Source organism: Sorex araneus, chromosome X (genome assembly GCF_027595985.1).
Source record: "Sorex araneus isolate mSorAra2 chromosome X, mSorAra2.pri, whole genome shotgun sequence".
NCBI classification, from domain to species: Eukaryota; Metazoa; Chordata; class Mammalia; order Eulipotyphla; family Soricidae; genus Sorex; species Sorex araneus.
Window position 1 is genome coordinate 56,406,727 of NC_073313.1, and position 17,224 is coordinate 56,423,950.

At 41.5% G+C, this 17,224-nt stretch overlaps 1 protein-coding gene across 7 annotated transcripts in view; it reads right to left on the reverse strand.

Annotated features, from left to right (window-relative positions):
• The window catches only part of PHF8 (PHD finger protein 8), a 128,097-nt gene that overhangs the window by 55,828 nt on the left and 55,045 nt on the right, over positions 1 to 17,224 (reverse strand). For all 7 annotated transcript variants that reach the window (XM_055122172.1, XM_055122173.1, XM_004606476.2 and 4 more), the window contains exons 11-12: positions 15,582 to 15,673; positions 2,194 to 2,283 (exon numbers count right to left, since the gene is read on the reverse strand). In XM_055122172.1, the coding sequence (XP_054978147.1) occupies positions 2,194 to 2,283; positions 15,582 to 15,673 (182 nt within the window). The remainder of the gene's footprint in view (positions 1 to 2,193; positions 2,284 to 15,581; positions 15,674 to 17,224) is intronic.

A 17,224-nucleotide genomic window follows, 5' to 3' on the forward strand; every position in this document is an offset into this window, starting at 1 on the left:
TATTAATACAATGGGGTTAGAGCTTACTCAAAGGTTCTCTCTATGCTAAAAGCACAGAGGTCTTTTCATGGTACTTAGTAGGACTGCTATGGTTTACAGATATGCTATGATATACTCCAGATGTGCACTACCCAGTTTTTGCACAAGTCATCACTTACTTACTGGGTGGAATTTTCTTTACCTAGTCAATTGACACATTAAGAAGACAAGCAGAGGAAATGCCCCACACTACTGTCAAAACTAGTGACAAGACTTCAAGAGTAGTTGACATAGAAAATAATTAAGAATTAAACTGTTTGATTTCAGTTCTAAGGACTGCAAAATCTGAAAGGAGGAGAGAAGACCTAGTTTGTGACAAACTGGGTCTGTGACCTTGGGAAAGGCATCTGACTACTGTGAAATTCTGCTTATTCCGCTGTATTAGGCATTAAAAGAAGTAGACTAGAAAGGTGATTTCCAAAGATGTCGTTGCTTTTTTAAGCTTCTGAAGACCTGAAGACATAGATAGAAGGCAGAGGAATGCAGCACTAAGCCTCCACACTACTTCAAAGATGATCTGTACTACTTGGTTGTATAAAATGAGCTCTACGTTAAAATCTGATTTGGAGGTACCAGAGAGATAGTACAGTAGGTAAAGTGCTTGCCTTGTATGCAGCTGACCTGGGTTCAATCCCTGGCACCTCATATGGTCCCTAAGCAAGAGTAATCTCTTAGCCGAGAGCTAGGACTAAACCTTGAGCATCACTGAGTGTGCCTCAAGAAACAAAATAAAATTTGTTTGAAAATAAAAGATTACACTGCTTTAAAATATTTGAAAGCCAGTGAACCAAATATAACCCATCAGTCCTCTGCTAACCAGTCCAAAGTTCTGTGTATTCAAAACTAGTTTAAGTAGAAAAAGCCAGAGAAAAGGTATGATTTTTAACCAAACCCCTAAGAATTCTGACAGATAGGAGTGAATGGAAATGAAGTGGGAGGTGCACAATACAGTATAGACAGAGAAACATGCTATAAGCAGTGAGACTGGAAGGCTAATTTCCCAGCAGCTCTCACTCTGACCACCCTTTAGAAGGGATTTATTTCCTGCATACTAGGCATTAAATGGAATTATACAGCTTCTGAGAGAAAGAAAATTTAATTTTTCCTCAAGTCTAGTTCTCCTTTGGTGCCTCTACTACTTCACCAGCCCATATGAAACAATCTTTGCTGCAAAGAATATTAACAATAATGGCTCTCATTTATTAAGTACTTACTCTGCCAGGCACTGCATGAGAAACTACATGTATTATCTCTTAACAAAATTATGAAAATTTGGTGATAGTCTCATTGGACTTATAAGGATACTGAGGCTCTGAATGGCTTGGAAGTGACAGAGCAGGAAATAAAAACCCAAGGTTTTCTGAATCTCTTACCACTATACCTTTCTGCCTCATGAAAGATAATACCTATTAAAACATGGTTTTACAATCATTTTCAACCTTAGTGAAGTGTCATTTTCTATAATGCAGTGACTGAGTATAATATCAATAATAACTACTTCTATGATCTCCATCACCCTAAATCAACATGACCTACCTTTAGATTTTAGTATCTACTGTGTGCCAATGTGCAACACTACTGCATAACCTCTATTGCCTTTATTTAATCCCTTTCAACAACCCCAGAGTAAATAATTACCCCCACTCTAAAGATAAGAAAGCTAAGGCCCAATCAACTATGCCAAAGTCCTGGACTTGATTTTGAGTTCTTTGTGGGCAAGCATTGTATTATTTTAGGGGCCTGCTCAGCATTGGGGAGAGCAAGGTCTATTTTTAGTGATTTCTGGCCCAAAAAGCATGCCGGATGGTTTGGTGCTTAGGCCAGTTGGTGCTGGGGACCACGAGTTCTACTACCACCAGTGCTCAGGGAGCCATGAGGTGCCAAGAATCAAACTTGGGGCCTAATACATATGAGGCTTAAGTTCTATCCCTGTAAACTGTCTCCTTGTTCCAAGACATCATATTATTCATGTAGCCAACATATTCAGTCTGATATGTGCACATTTAACACACATAACTTGAATGAATGAACGGGCTCTTTCATGGGGACTCCTCAAACCTCCCATTGTGTTTTTGTGCCAAATAAGGAAGCCTGACCTTCCAGTTAAACCTTGAGCCGTTCCTAAACACTTCCCTTGCCCCCCAGGCTTCTTACTTCCACCATGCGAATCTCCCTAGCCAGATCTTTAATGAGCTGTACAGTCCGCACTGTCTCCGGGATCTCATCCTCATGGTCTGGTAGTGCCTGTCAAATAAAAGGAACAAGGAATTGTTTCATGATAAACAGAAAACTCAATGGAAAAATGGTAGTTAACAAATGACACTGGTCCAACTGTATACTCATAAGTCAAAAAGAATAACCTCAATTACTATCGTACGCCATAAATTAAGGTGCACACAAATACAAGCACACATACACAGAAAAGATACTGCACTGCACTGTAGCACTGCCATCCCATTGTTCATTGATTTGCTCAAGTGGGCACCAGTAAAGTCTCCATTGTGAGACTTGTTGTTACTGTTTTTGGCCTATCGAATATGCGAAGGGTAGCTTGCCAGGCTCTGCCATGCGGGGAGAATACTCTCAGTAACTTGCTGGGCTCTCCAAGAGGGACAGAGGAATTGAACCCAGCTTGGCTGTGTGCAAGGCAAACGCCCTACCCACTATGCTCAAGTCCAAAAAAGATACCAAAATGTAAAATATGAAAATAAATTTTTAAGAAGACAGATAAAAACATATTTGTGATCTTGGGTTTGGCAAAGGTTTCATAAGACATAAAGTGCTTGACCCCACCCTCCACCTCACAACACCCAAAAAAACTCTAATGAGTTTAATTTAAAAAAAAATAAAACTTCTATTTAGAAATACTAGTAAAACAAGCCATGGGCAGGGAGAAAGTATTTGTAAAACATATATCTAGGGGCTGGAGCAATATCACAGCGGGTAGGGCATTTGCCTTGCATGTGGCTGACCCAGGTTCGATTCCCAGAGTCCCGTGTGGTCCCCCGAGCACCGCCAGGAGTGATTCCTGAGTGTATGAGCCAGGAATTAACCCCTGTGCATCACCGGGTGTGACCCAAAAAGAAAAACAAAACAAAACAAAACAAAAAACATATATCTAATAAAAGACAGTGACAAAGGTATGAGAATTTCAGTTGCAGGCTTGAGCTATACTTTCAAAAAGAGAAAAACTGGAAACTGGGGCTGGAGCAAAAATACAGTTGGTAGGGAGCTTGCCCTGCATGTAGCGGACCGGGTCTGATGCCCAGCATCATATAAGGTGCCCTGACCACCTCCCGGAGAAATTTCTGAATGTTGAGGCAGGAGTAACCACTGAGCACCCGTGTGGCCCAAAAAAGCAAAAATTACAATAAAAAGGCAAAAAAAACTCTGGGCACTCTCTAGGGACAATACTGTCTTTCCATTTATGAGGAGAGAACTCAGTGCTGAACAGCTACAGTCCTACAGCTAGTTCAAGAGTCAATTCAGGGGGTATGGTGCTGCCAACAGATCAACCTGTACCTGTGGGGCGAGTGCATCAGCAGCCTGATGGTGCCTATATGCTTCCTCACACCCTCCAAAATTGCTGCTATGCCTTTGGCCAGACCCCAGCAACTTGGGACCAAGTTTACCAAGAAATTAGACGACCAAAAGTTAGGTATGTGGGAGCCATGCCCACAAACCACCTCCGGCTCAGCTATGCAAGCTGATTTATTGGCTTTATCTCAGATATCTATAGGTAAATCTCGAAAGAGACCAAAAGCCACAATTAATCTCAGACCCATGCATTGCTGAACAGACTGGGGTAAATCGGAGGGTGGCAGGTTGGCCTGTGTCCAAGCAAAGCCCCCAGCAGCCACTTGCTTCCACAATCCAAAATCACCACCATACCCCTGGCCTCACTCCACCGTCTCAAGATGGGCCTCACCAAGATATAATCTTCTGAAAATTCGGATATGCAGGTTTTGTGACTGAAATCTCCAAGCTTTCATGGACTTCGGGTGGGCTACCTCCCCCCACTTCCCAATACACATGGAAGCACTGGCAGTAACCCCACGAGCCAACTCCAGCACCACCCTGTAAACTCTATTACTGGCCTTGCTTCAGAGACCCATAAATAAATCTCAAAAGAAATCAAAATCCAAAGACACAGCAGTTGAGTCCCAGAAGATACCATAGAACTGCAGATCTCTCCAGACCCCATACCAAGCCAATTTCACCAGGACATCCCAGATGGAGCAGGTGCAGTCTCCACGCCTACTACAGATGGAATCCCAGTGACCAAGAGCTTCCACAAGCAAGGCACAGGTATGTGGGTTCCAGGACTAAATCTCCATGCCATATGGTGGCAGAGGCACCGGGCTGTCCCTCCCGGGCTTCCTGCCTGCTCGTCACAAATTGAATCCCAAAATGGATTACTGCCCTACAGAAACGTCTCTGGAACCCAACCATTCACAATCTAGGATTCCAGAAGCACACGGCTGTGGCAACCAAGACATTCAAAATGAGCAATGGACAATAAATGATCTAGAATCTGCCCCTGGCAGGCAGGCCTGAACGGTGGTGGGAAAATTCAAGCAAAACATAATGCCCAAAAGTAGAGAGAGAATATTGCGGAAATTTCCTGCCATGGAGGCAGGGTAAGGACTGGGGTGGGGGGAGATATACTGGGAACACTGGTGGTGGAAAGTGTACACTGATGGAGGGCTGGGTGTTTGATACCACTGACTCTTGAACATGAAGGCTTTATAACTGTGCTTTATAACTGAAAGCTTTATCACAGTGATTCAATTAAAAAAAAGAAGAAGAAAAGTAATGTGGAGTTCATGCCCAATTCAATAATCAGATTAATCAATGGCTGAATAAATAGCAGTACAACTACATTTAGAAAAAGGTCAATTTGGGGCTGGAGCAATAGCACAGCGGGTAGGGCGTTTGCCTTGCACGTGGCCGACCCAGGTTCGATTCCCAGCATCTCATATGATCCCCCAAGCACCGCCAGGAGTAATTCCTGAGTGCATGAGTGCATTAGCCAGGAGTAACCCCCGTGCATCGCCAGGTGTGACCCAAGCCCGCCCCCAAAAAAAAAGTCAATTTAAGGACAAAACTGCTACCTTTCTTCCTTTCAATCCAGCTATAGTCTTTTAAAATTTCATTATTTATATATATTCAGAGCTTTCCTTTTGCAATTTTATCCACCAGTTTTCACTTCACCTTTGTATTCAGAGGAAATGCAAAAAATTCCTTAGCATTTCCTTCTTGATTCCTCTAGTCTTATTCTTATTTATTTTTTATTTATTTTATTATTTTGCTTGTTTGGGGGCCACAACTGGAAAGGCTCAGTGGTTATTCCTTGAACTGCACTCAGAAATTACTCCTGGCAGGGCTCAGTGAACTATATTGGATGCCAGGGATTGAAACCCTATCAACTGCATGAAGCAAGACAAGCACCCTATCTGCTATATTATCGCTCCAGACCTTATTTAACTTTTTGAAAATTGAGGTAATACTTGTTTACAAAACTGCAAGTATGTATATGATTTAGGGTCAGATACCATTCCACAGAAGTGCCAAAATCATCCACCTGTAATTTATTTTGGTGGCTAGAGTGGGGGCTGAAAAATTATGTGACCTAGCTAGACAAATAATAGTTTCTTTCTCTCAACACAGGCAGGTATTCTGGAGAGGTGAGAGGCCAAGTGCATCCCAGCGAACTAATCTGCACTTACCCCAATACTTCTTCCACACGTACTATTTCTTTTTGTTGTTGTTTGGGTATTTTTTTGGACCACACCCAGTGGTAAATCATATGGGGCTCCAGGGAATGAACGTACCATCTATACTACCTCCCCAGCCTACAAGGACTACTTCTTCCTTAGATCTATGCCCTATTCTCTCCAGCTCCATTCAGTCAAGTTATATAGGGGCATCCTGGCCCAAGCATAAGTCAGTAGGACTCATCTCCATTCTCCTTTTTGATGTTTCTAGATATGGTCATTCTAAATTTCATTTCATGAGGGTCAGAAGGGTAAGGAAGAACACTTAAGAGATGAAACCCAAGGGAACAACATTTGAAGAATGAGGAGAAACAGGTTCACAGGCTTAGTCTAGGGAACAAAGAAAAGGTCCAAAACATGAATTCCAAGGGTATGTGAAGAGAAAGTTGTCAACAAGAAATGGGGAAATTGAGCGATTTAAGCCTTCAGCTGATGAAGGATCTTATACACGACTGTATAAAGTACTTTATATGCCACAATCTAAAAGTATCAGAAGCTTAAGGGTATAGATTAATATTTCTTTTGGTTATTTGCATTTCTAACCTTTAATTAAAAGGTTTTAGAAAATAAACCATTCACTGCACTGTAGCACTGTTGTCCCTTTGTTCATCGATTTGCTCGAGCGGGCACCAGTAACATTTCCATTGTGAGACTTGTTGTTACTGTTTTTGGCATATCAAATATGCCACGGGTAGCTTGCCAGGCTCTACCGTGTGGGCAGGATACTCTCGGTAGCTTTCCGGGCTCTCCGAGAGGAGCAGAGGAATCGAACCCAGGCCGGCTGCGTGCAAGGCAAACACCCCACCCACTGTCCTATAGCTCCAGTCCATTTACATACCAGAAATTGATAAAACGCTACCAATTAGGGCTTCACCGTCATCCGCAGACAACGTGCTATTAAGCATGTCAGCTACTACCAGAACGTAGTTCCAGTTCTGATCCTTGATGAAGTCCTAGCCTGTGGTCATCACAATGGAACATCAGTGGTGGTTAATGGGCAGCACTTTGAGCCAAAATAAATATGTTTGAATCCTGGTTCCATTACTAACTACCCATGGGTCCTGGGGAGGTCACCCTGACTCTCGTAGGTGCAGCTTCCCATGAATAAAGAGAGCATCCCCAAGTCAGCTGTTTGTAGAGCAAGTGCTTTAGCTGCTGTATTCTCTGGTCCCTACTGTTTTATTTTTTAATCATATGAATGGTTTCAGCGGGAGACACCATATGATTAAAAAATAAAACAATAGGGACCAGAGAATATAGCAGCTAAAGCACTTGCCCTGCAAGCAGCCCAGTGCCCCATAAAATTCCCTGAGCTCTGCCAGGAATGATCCCTGAGTACAGAGCCAGGAGTAAGCCCTGAGTAAAACTGGGTGTGGCCCCCAAACAAACAAAAATCACATACAAAAATAAACATACTGAAAAGCTTCACTCCCACCTTGTCTCTGACATGAACTCGATTAGAAACCAGCCCCCAGTGTAACCACTTTTATTCATTTCTTCTATATATCTCAGTAATGTGTAAAATCTGCACGTGCACCCAAGCCCAGCAGCCGACCCCAAACTTGTCCCAGCATCACACAGGCTGTGCATCCTGCTCCAGTCACCGCTGTCCAGCGCCCCCACCTTCCTCTCCCAGGTGCACCAACTCCCCTGACCAGTGCCCCAGCCCCCATACATACACCCCACCAAGCTGCCAGATGTAAATTCTTCTCAGGATCCAGGGTTGGCAGGGGGCATGGCCTCCACAGCAGTAGGCATGGCCTCTGAAGCACAGGGCCAGTGGCCTCCACAGCATGAGGGCGTGGCCTTAGGGGACAGCAGCCACTCATAGTTATTTTCCCCTCTCCCAGCACTCTGGACTCACAACTCAATCCCCATTACCTAATTCTGTGGACAACTCTCTGGCTATCTCAAACACAATAGGCCAATAGTCCACTAGTCCATTCCAATTATACCAAAATACCAGTGAACACAAGAAGTTGTACAAGCTCAATATAAAAGAACACATCCTCTGAACCTTCACCTTCATAAGACACAGAGAAACACCTGAGAGGAAGGAAGTATTTTAGAAGGGGAAAAGGGGGACCACAATTGACTGAGCTCATCCAGAATCCTTTCTCGCTGCAAGAGGAAATAGTGAAAGTGAACTAGAAGGTCCCACCTCCATACTATCACAACAACATGAATACACAAATTCCTACCACGAAGAGAGGATGAAGAGTCCAGAAGCCTCAACAGGGGTTACCCACAAATACGATCTCTCAGATAATTCAGAGATAAAATGTTGAGGATGTTCAATGAATTCAAAGAAACAGTGGAGCAGACATCCAGTAAATTCAAGGAGGACATGAAAGAAACAGTGGAAGAGACAGCCAAGAAAATACAGGAAATGAGAGCAGAAATAAAAAAGCTACAATCAGAAGAATCACTAATAAAGGATTCGGAAGATGAAATAAAAAATCCAGTGGAATTCCTCAACAGTACAATGGCTACACCCAAAGACAGAATCAGTGAGCTAGAAAATGAGCTGCAGAAAGCATACAAGCAACAAAAAACAATGGGAAAATACCTCAAAATAGCTCTAGGGCAAATCAGAAACCTAGGGGATGAAACCAAGAGGAACAAGATTAGAATCATCAGAGTACCAGAAGGACAGGGAGGCAACCCCAATGAAAAAGCCACAGTTAAAGATATCATTGCTGAGAAGTTCCCAGAGCTGGAGAATGCAGGCATCCAGATCCAAGGTTCCTGAAGGGTGCCAATTAAAAGAGACCCTAATAAAATAGTTCCAAGACTTATCATACAAAGAATGGTGGATGCCACCGATAGAGACAAAATACTGCAAGCAGCAGGGTCAAAAAAGGAAATCACATACAAAGGAGCACCCATAAGATCTACAGCTTACCTATCAGAGGAAATCCTCCAAGCCCACAGACAATGGTGGGATATAGTGAAAAAACTCAATGAAATGAACACCTCACCAAGAATACTTTATCCAGCTAAATGCTAACTAAAACTCGAAGGAACGATATATACTATTTCATGGATAAACAACAGCTCAGGAACTTCATAGACTCAAGACGAAACTTAAAAGGACAAAAGGGGCTACTGTAGGCAAGAAAATCTACAAGCACAACAAACCCCTACAGAAAGATGGCACAAAACCCCATGACAATAATCTCTCTCAATGTCAATGGTGGAAATGCAACAATTAAGAGACACAGAGTGGCAAAATGGATTCAGAAACCAAACCCAACATTTTTCTGCCTACAAGAAACACATCTGAACAGTCAGAGCAAACACAGATTCAAAGTCAAAGGATGGAATACAACCCTGCAAGCAAACAACTCCCTCAAAATAGCAGGGGTGTCCTTACTAGTATCCAAAAACATAGATTTCAGGTTGAAAAAGATTAGAAGGGACAGTGAAGGCCATTTTTTGTTAATCAAGGGATATGAAAAGCAGGAAGAAATCACTCTCCTAAACTTATACGCACCCAGTGAGGGAATAGCTAAATACTTAAAACAACTGCTTACAGATTGTAAGGAGGACACTGGTAGCAACACAGTAGTAAATGGAGACTTTAACACCACCTTATCACCTCTGGATAGATCAACAAGATAAAAACAATGGCTTTGAAGGAAAAAACAGAAGAGAGAAGAGAGAGGGATAATACATCTACACAGGGCTTTACACTCCACAAGAAAGAATACACATTCTTTTCCAGTGCACACGGAACATTTTCCAAAATAGACCATGCGCTGGGTCACAAAATATACCTCAACAGAATCAGCAAGATAGACATTGTATCAACTATCTTTTCAGACCACAATGCACTGAAGATAGAAGATAATCATGCACACATGCAGAGAACCAAATCAAACACCTGGAAATTAAACAACTCAGTGCTGAACAACGAGTGGGTCAGGAACAACAAGTGGGTCAGGAACGAAATCAAGGAAGAGATCAAAAGGTATCTGGAAACAAATGAAAATGAAGACACCTGTGGGATACAGCTAAAGCCATGTTAAGGGGAAAATTTATAGCTCTGCAAGCATTTCTCAGGAAGGAAGAAAGGACCCACATAAATAACTTGACTTCACAGCTCAAGAACTTAGAAAAAGACCAACAAAAGGATCCCAAACCAGGCAGAAGGAAAGAAATAAAACTTAGAGTAGAAATCCACAACATGGAAACCCAAAAATAACAATAGAAAGATAAATGAAACCAAGATCTGGATCTTTGAGAAAATAAACAAGATTGAAAAACCACTAGCAAGACTCACAAAGAAAGAGAGAGGAAGAACCCTAATAAACCCAATCAGAAATGAAAAGGGGACATCACAACAGAAACCAAAGAAATTCAAAAGATCATCAGAGACTACTTTGAAAGTCTGTATGCCACGAAACAAGAGAACCTAGAAGAAATGGATAAATTCCTGGATTCCTATAACCTACCAAGGCTGAACCAAGAAGATTTGGAATAACTTAATAGAGCTATTACTATCAAGGAAATTGAAGCTGTAATCGAAAGTCTCCCCAAAAACAAAAGCCCAAGTCCAGAAAGATTCACTAGCGAGTTCTTCCAAACATTTACTTTTTTTTGAGGGTGGGGTCACACCTGGCGATGCACAGAGGTCACTCCTGGCTCTGCACTCAGGAATTACCACTGGTGATTCTCAGGGGACCTTATGAGATTCTGGGAATCGAACCCGGGTTGGCCGCGTGCAAGGCAACCGTCCTACCCACTGTGCTATCACTCTAGCCCCTCTTCCAAACATTTAAAGAGGATTTACTGCCAGTTCTTCTCAAGCTTTTCCAGGAAACTGAAGAAACAGAAATACTCCCAAACAGTTCTGTGAGGCACATATCTCCTTAATACCAAAAGCAAACAGAGACACCACAAAAAAGAAAATTACAGGCCGATATCTCTGATGAACATGGATGGGAAGATCCTCAACAAAATATTAGAGAATAGAATCCAACAACTCATCAAAAAAAATCATACACCACGACCAAGTGGGATGCATCCCAAGAATACAAGGATGGTTTAACATTCAGAAGTCAATTAACATAATCCATCATATCAGTAAAAGAAAAGATAAAAACCATATGATCATATCAATAGATGCAGAGAAAGCATCTGACAAGATCCAGCACCCGTTTATGATAAAAACTCTCATCAAAATAGGTATAGAAAGAACTTTCCTCAATGTAGTCAAAGCCATCTACCACAAGCCTATGGCAAGCATTAATCTTAATGAGGGAAAACTAAAAGCCTTCCCTCCAAGATCAGGGACGAGACAAGGATGCCCACTCTCACCACTTCTGTTCAATAAAGTAATGAAAGTACTTGCAATAGCGGTTTTGCAAGAAAAAGTTATTAAGGGCATCCAGATAGAAAAGGAAGAAATAAAGCTCTCACTATTTGCAAATGATATGATACTATATTTAGACAACCACAAAGCCTTTACCAAGAAACTCCTAGTAACAACAGACTTTTATAGTAAAGTCACAGGCTATAAAATCAATACCCAAAAGTCCATGGCTTTCCTATACGCAAATAATAAGAGAGAAGAAAGTGACATGAAAAATGCAATCCCATTCATAATCATGCCTCAGAAAATCAAGTACCTCGGAATCAGCTAAAATAAGGAGGTAAAGGACCTGTACAAAGAAAACTACAAAACTCTACTTCTCGAAATAAAAGAGGACACGAGGAATTGGAAACATATCCCCGGCTTATGGATTGGTAGAACCAGCATTGTCAAAATGGCAATAATTCCCAAAGCATTATACAGATTCAACACGATCCCTATAAGGATGCCCATGAAATTCTTCAAAGAAGTGGATCAAACACTCCTGAAATTCATATGGACCAACAAACCCCCAAAATAGCCAAAGCAATTCTGTAGAAAAAGAAGATGGGAGGCATCACCTTCCCTAACCTCAAACTCTACTACAAAGTGGTAATAATTAAAATAGAATGGTACTGGAACAAAGGCAGAGCCGCAGGTCAAAGGAACAGGATTGAATATCCTTATACACACTCTCAAATATATGATCATCTAATCTTTGTTAAGGAAGCAAGAAATGTGAAGTGGAGTATGTAAAGCCTATTTAACAAACAGTTCTGGCAAAACTGGACAGCTACATGCAAAAAAATGGGCTCAGACCTCTACATAACACCATGCACAAAAGTCAGATCAAAATGGATTAAAGACCTCAACATCAGAACAGAATCCATCAGGTACACTAAAGAAAAGGTTGGCAAAACCCTCCACAACGCTGAAGCTAAAGGTATCTTCAAAGATAACTCACCACTGACCAGGTAGTGGAAACAGAGATAAATAAATGGGACTATCTTAAACTAAGAAGCTTCTGTACCTCGAAAGAAACAGTGAGCAAAATGCAAAGACAGTCTAAAGATTGGAGAAGGATATTCTCCCAATACCCATTTGATAAGGGGTTGATATCAAGGATATACAAGGCACTGTTTGAACTCTACAAGAAGAAAACATCCAACCCCATCAGAAAATGGGGCGATGAAATGAATAGAAACTTTGTCAAAGAAAAAATCCAGGGGCTGGAGAGATAGCACATCAGGAGGGCGTTTCCCTTGCACGAGGCCCACCCGAGTTCAATTCCCAGCATCCCATATGATCCCCCAAGCACACAGACAGGAGTAATTCCTGAGTGCAGAGCCAGGAGTAACCCCTGAGCATTGCCAGGTATGACCCAAAAAAAGCAAAAAAAGAAAGAAAAAGAAAAAATCCAAATGGCTAAAAGGCACAAGAGAAAATGCTCTACATCACTAATCATCTGGGAGATGCAGATCAAAACAACAATGAGATATCATTTCACACCCCAGAGACTGGCCACATCCAAAAAAAGCAAACATTGCTGGCAGGGATGTGGGGAGAAAGGGACTCTCCTTCACTGCTGGTGAGAATATGGACTGGTTCAGCCCTTTTGGAAAACAGTATGGACATTTCTCAAAAAATTAGAAATTGAGCTCCTATCTGACACAGCAATACCACTTCTAGAAATATATCCCAGAGATGAAAAAATATAGTAGAAATGATAGCTGCACTTGTATGTTCATTGCAGCACTGTTTACAATAGCCAGAATCTGGAAAAAACCCAAGTGCCCGAGAACAGATGACTGGCTAAAGAAACTTTGATACATCTACACAATGGAATACTATGCAGCTGTTAGAAAAGATGAAGTCATGAAATCTGCTTATAAGTGAATCAACATTTGAGAGTGTCATGTTACATGAAATGAATCAGAAAGTGAGGGACAGACATAGAAGGGTTGCACTCATTTGTGGAATATAAAGTAATAGAATGGGAGACTAACCCCCAAGCATAGTAGAGATAAGGACCAGGAGGATTGCTCCACGGCTTGGAAGCTGGCCTCACATGCTGAGGGAAAAGGTAGCTCAGATAGAGAAGGGACCACCAAGTAAAGGATGCTTGTATGACCTGCTCGGGATGGGAATTATGTGCTGACAGTAGATGACAGACCAAACATGATGGCCACTTAATACCTGCACTTCAGACCACAACACCCTAAAGGAGAAAGAAAGAAAAAGGGAATACACCTGCCACAGAGGCGGGGGTGGAGGGTAGAGGGTGGGAGGGATACTGGGAACATTGGTGGTGGAGAATGGGTACTGGTGGAGGGACTTGTACTCGATCATTGTATGACTGAAATGTAAGCACGAAAGTTTGTATGTCTGTAACTGTATCTCAGGGTGATTCATTAATTTTTTTTAAAAAATTTTAAAAAATAGTGCGTAAAGATAAATATAAGTCAATACAAATATTTTTTCCTGCCTCTACTCTGTATACAAAAGGTAACACAAAGCACAAATTGTTTTACACCTTTATTTGACAATTCTGGTATTTGTTCTAAATAGGTATAGACAGAACTCTCTTATTTTATTTTATAGTTATTTAATACCCAGATGAATGGATATTGGCATTTAAAAATCAATTTGGCGGCCCAGATGAGATCTGGAGCAGCCACGCACGACACGACCCCTCTGCTCCTTAAAGACTATGATCCAGGAGGTCTACTGACCCATTTTGGCACCCCGAGGCTTCTTATAGAAACGCATCTAGACTGTGAACTGAGCTAAAATAACAGAAATCCAAAACCATGCAGCTGCTGTTGCGGCCGCACGAGCTCATACAATCTTCATTCTCAGTAATGGAAAAGAAATTATCAATGATGCCTTTCAGCAGGTTTGATTGCTGGGGGAAAATTCCAAATAACAATAGTGAGTTCTCTGTTGAAATATTGAATGTATTCAAAGTATCGAGAGAATAAAGTGAAGATAATTAGCCACTCAGGTGGGGGGGGTGGGAGGGGGGTATATTGAGGTTCTTGGTGGTGGAACATGTGCACTGGTGAAGGGATGGGGGTTTGATCATTATATGACTGAGACTTAAACCTGAAAGCTTTGTAACTTTTTGTCATGGTTATTCAATAAAATAAAAATTTAAAAAAATCAATTTGGCGATATGTACAGAGAGCCTTATATTTTTCATATACTTTGCTCTTCTAGGAAGAATAACTGCTCTTCAAGAAATCTATGCTGAATAAACAATTGATGAGCAACAAAGACTGCTGTGCACAGGTATTTACTTGGTGTTTCTCTGTATCTACAATTTCAGAAATTTTTAAAAAGCGGGGCTGGAGCGATAGCACAGCGGGTAGGGCGTTTGCCTTGCACGCGGCCGACCTGGGTTCGAATCCCAGCATCCCATATGGTCCCCTGAGCACGGCCAGGGGTAATTCCTGAGTGCAGAGCCAGGAGTAACCCCTGTGCATCGCCAGGTGTGACCCAAAAAGCAAAAATAAATAAATAAATAAATAAATAAATAAATAAATAAATAAATATTTTTAAAAACCAACCATAAAAAGTGTTAGATAAATATATAACAGCCCAAGAAAGGAATATCATATAACTATTAAATGTTTATGAACAAGTTTGGTGCCACAGAAAAATTAAGATAAGTCAACCAATTCAGATACAAAATTTATATGCATAGAGAGATCACAATACTTTTTATTTTTACTTATTTTGTTGTTGTTTCTGGGCCATACCCAGCAGTACTCAGAGCTTACTCCTGACTATGCTCAGGGATCCTCCTGGCAGGACTCAAGAGACCACATGATGTGCAGGGACCAAACCTTGATCAGCCATTTGTTAGGCAAGTGCACTACCTGCTTAGTATCTCTCTTGCCTATCACAGTTGCTTTTTAAATAACTATAAAAAAGATCAAAGAAAACCCAAAAATAAACACTATGTCTCTCCTACTGTTGAAACTACAGTTGATGTTTTTCCTTCTTTATACTCCTCTATATTTTTCTAATGTGTTATTTTTTTAAAAAGCAGAAAGATTTCAAAATGTAATCCAATAATGCAATTTAAGAAATCCTAATCTAGGGCTGGAGCAATAGCACAGCGGGTAGAGCATTTGCCTTGCACGCAGTGGCTGACCCAGGTTTGATTCCCAGCATCCCATATGGTTCCCAGAGCACTGCCAGGAGTAACCCCTGTGCATCGCCAGGTGTGATCCAAAAAGCTAAAAAAAAAAAAAAAAGAAAGAAAGAAATCCTAATCTAGTCCTTCACTGTAATTCCAGGAGCAGACAAGCCTCCTTGCTCTCTTCTGCCTCCACAAGTCATTTACCCAAACCTACTCCCTATGGAGAAGAGATTCTAGAGAAGATAAAGAAATGTTTATTTACCTCTTTCCTTGTCCAGGCTCTAAAGGCCAAGTTCAGGGCTTTGCCACCATGGACCAGGTAGGAGGCAGGATGTCTCCTGTTCTCTCGCAGACCTAGAGAGTGAAAGAGAAAAGTGGAACATCAATGAAGTCAGGCAGAAGTAAAGCATATGCTGCCATTTTCAGATAACCAGAGAAAATGCTCAAATTCTGAGTACAACTTGATTTCAGTTCTTAGAATAGAGTTTATTTAATGAGAACCTCTTGTCTGCCAAGCACTGGCACCTACTATATCATTTAATCCATATATCTATCTTATTTTGGAGGAAGAAGCTTTGGCCACATTCAACAGTACTCACTCCTGGCTCTGGGCCTAGGGATGACTCCTGGCAAGCTTGGAGGAACCATATGTGGTGCTGGGTATCAAATCCAGGCCTGCCACATGCAAGGCAAGCATCTTACCTGCTGTACTATCTCTCCAGACCTCATATATCTACCTTGTTTGAATTACTCTTCATTACTTATCTCTTAGGTAACTGAGGCTTAAAGAGACAAAAAGACTTTACTAAGGACAAATACCTAAGATGTGCCAAAGCAAAGACTGGAAACCATGAATGATTGTTTGAATCTAAAGCTTGTTTTCTTTCTACTGCTCTACTCTTCCTCTTGGGCTCAAAATGTGACTAAAAGAACCATAATTGCCCCCTTTGTGAATCTAAAGGGTAGTTAGTTCAAAGGAAAGATTAGCTGTGTTCTGGGTTACTCCACAACAAGTTTTAACAGTCAGCTTTTAGTTCAATAAAGAATATTCCATTGAAAGTACCAGGAGGTTGACTCCATGGCTTGGAGGCTGGCCTCACATTCTGGGGAAAGGGCAACTCAGACAAGGGATCACCAACTGTAATGTAGTCGAAGGCCATGCGGGGGAAGGGAATTGCGGGCTGAATGAGGGCTAGAGACTGAGCACAGTGGCCACTCAACACCTTTATTGCAAACCACAACAGCTAATTAGAGAGAGAGAACAGAAGGGAATGCCCTGCCACAGTGGCAGGGTGGGGTGGGGGGAGATGGGATTGGGGAGGGTGGGAGGGATGCTGGGTTTACTGGTGGTGGAGAATGGGCACTGGTGAAGGGATGGGTTCCCGAACTTTGTATGAGGAAAGCATGAGCACAAAAGTGTATAAATCTGTAACTGTACCCTCACGGTGGTTCACTAATTAAAAATAAATAAATTTTTAAAAAATGTAAAAAAAAAAGAATATTCCACTGAAGTGAACTATTCAGAACAGGTAATGAACAGATAGTCACGCTGTCTCTGAACACTTAAGTGATCATCTTAAGTGTCATCTTTCTAGATGACAGACTAAGCATTTGAGGTGTTGGGTAGGAGACTGTATTCTCCTTGGAAGGAGAATGCCTTGGAAGGTTTTTGTAATTTTGAGATACTGATTCTACTGTTGGGCAAGACAAAGAAGAATCTTAAGTTAGAGAGAAACTATATTTCTGAGCAAAACAGGAAAGAGGAAACAGCATATTAATGATACCCAGGAACCAACACAATGGTGACAAAGTGATCCAGACTGGACTTGTCTGTATGCGAATAGCCAGGAAACTCTGACTATCCAGACTAAGTTTATTACCCTAATTCACGGGAAGGAGGGATAA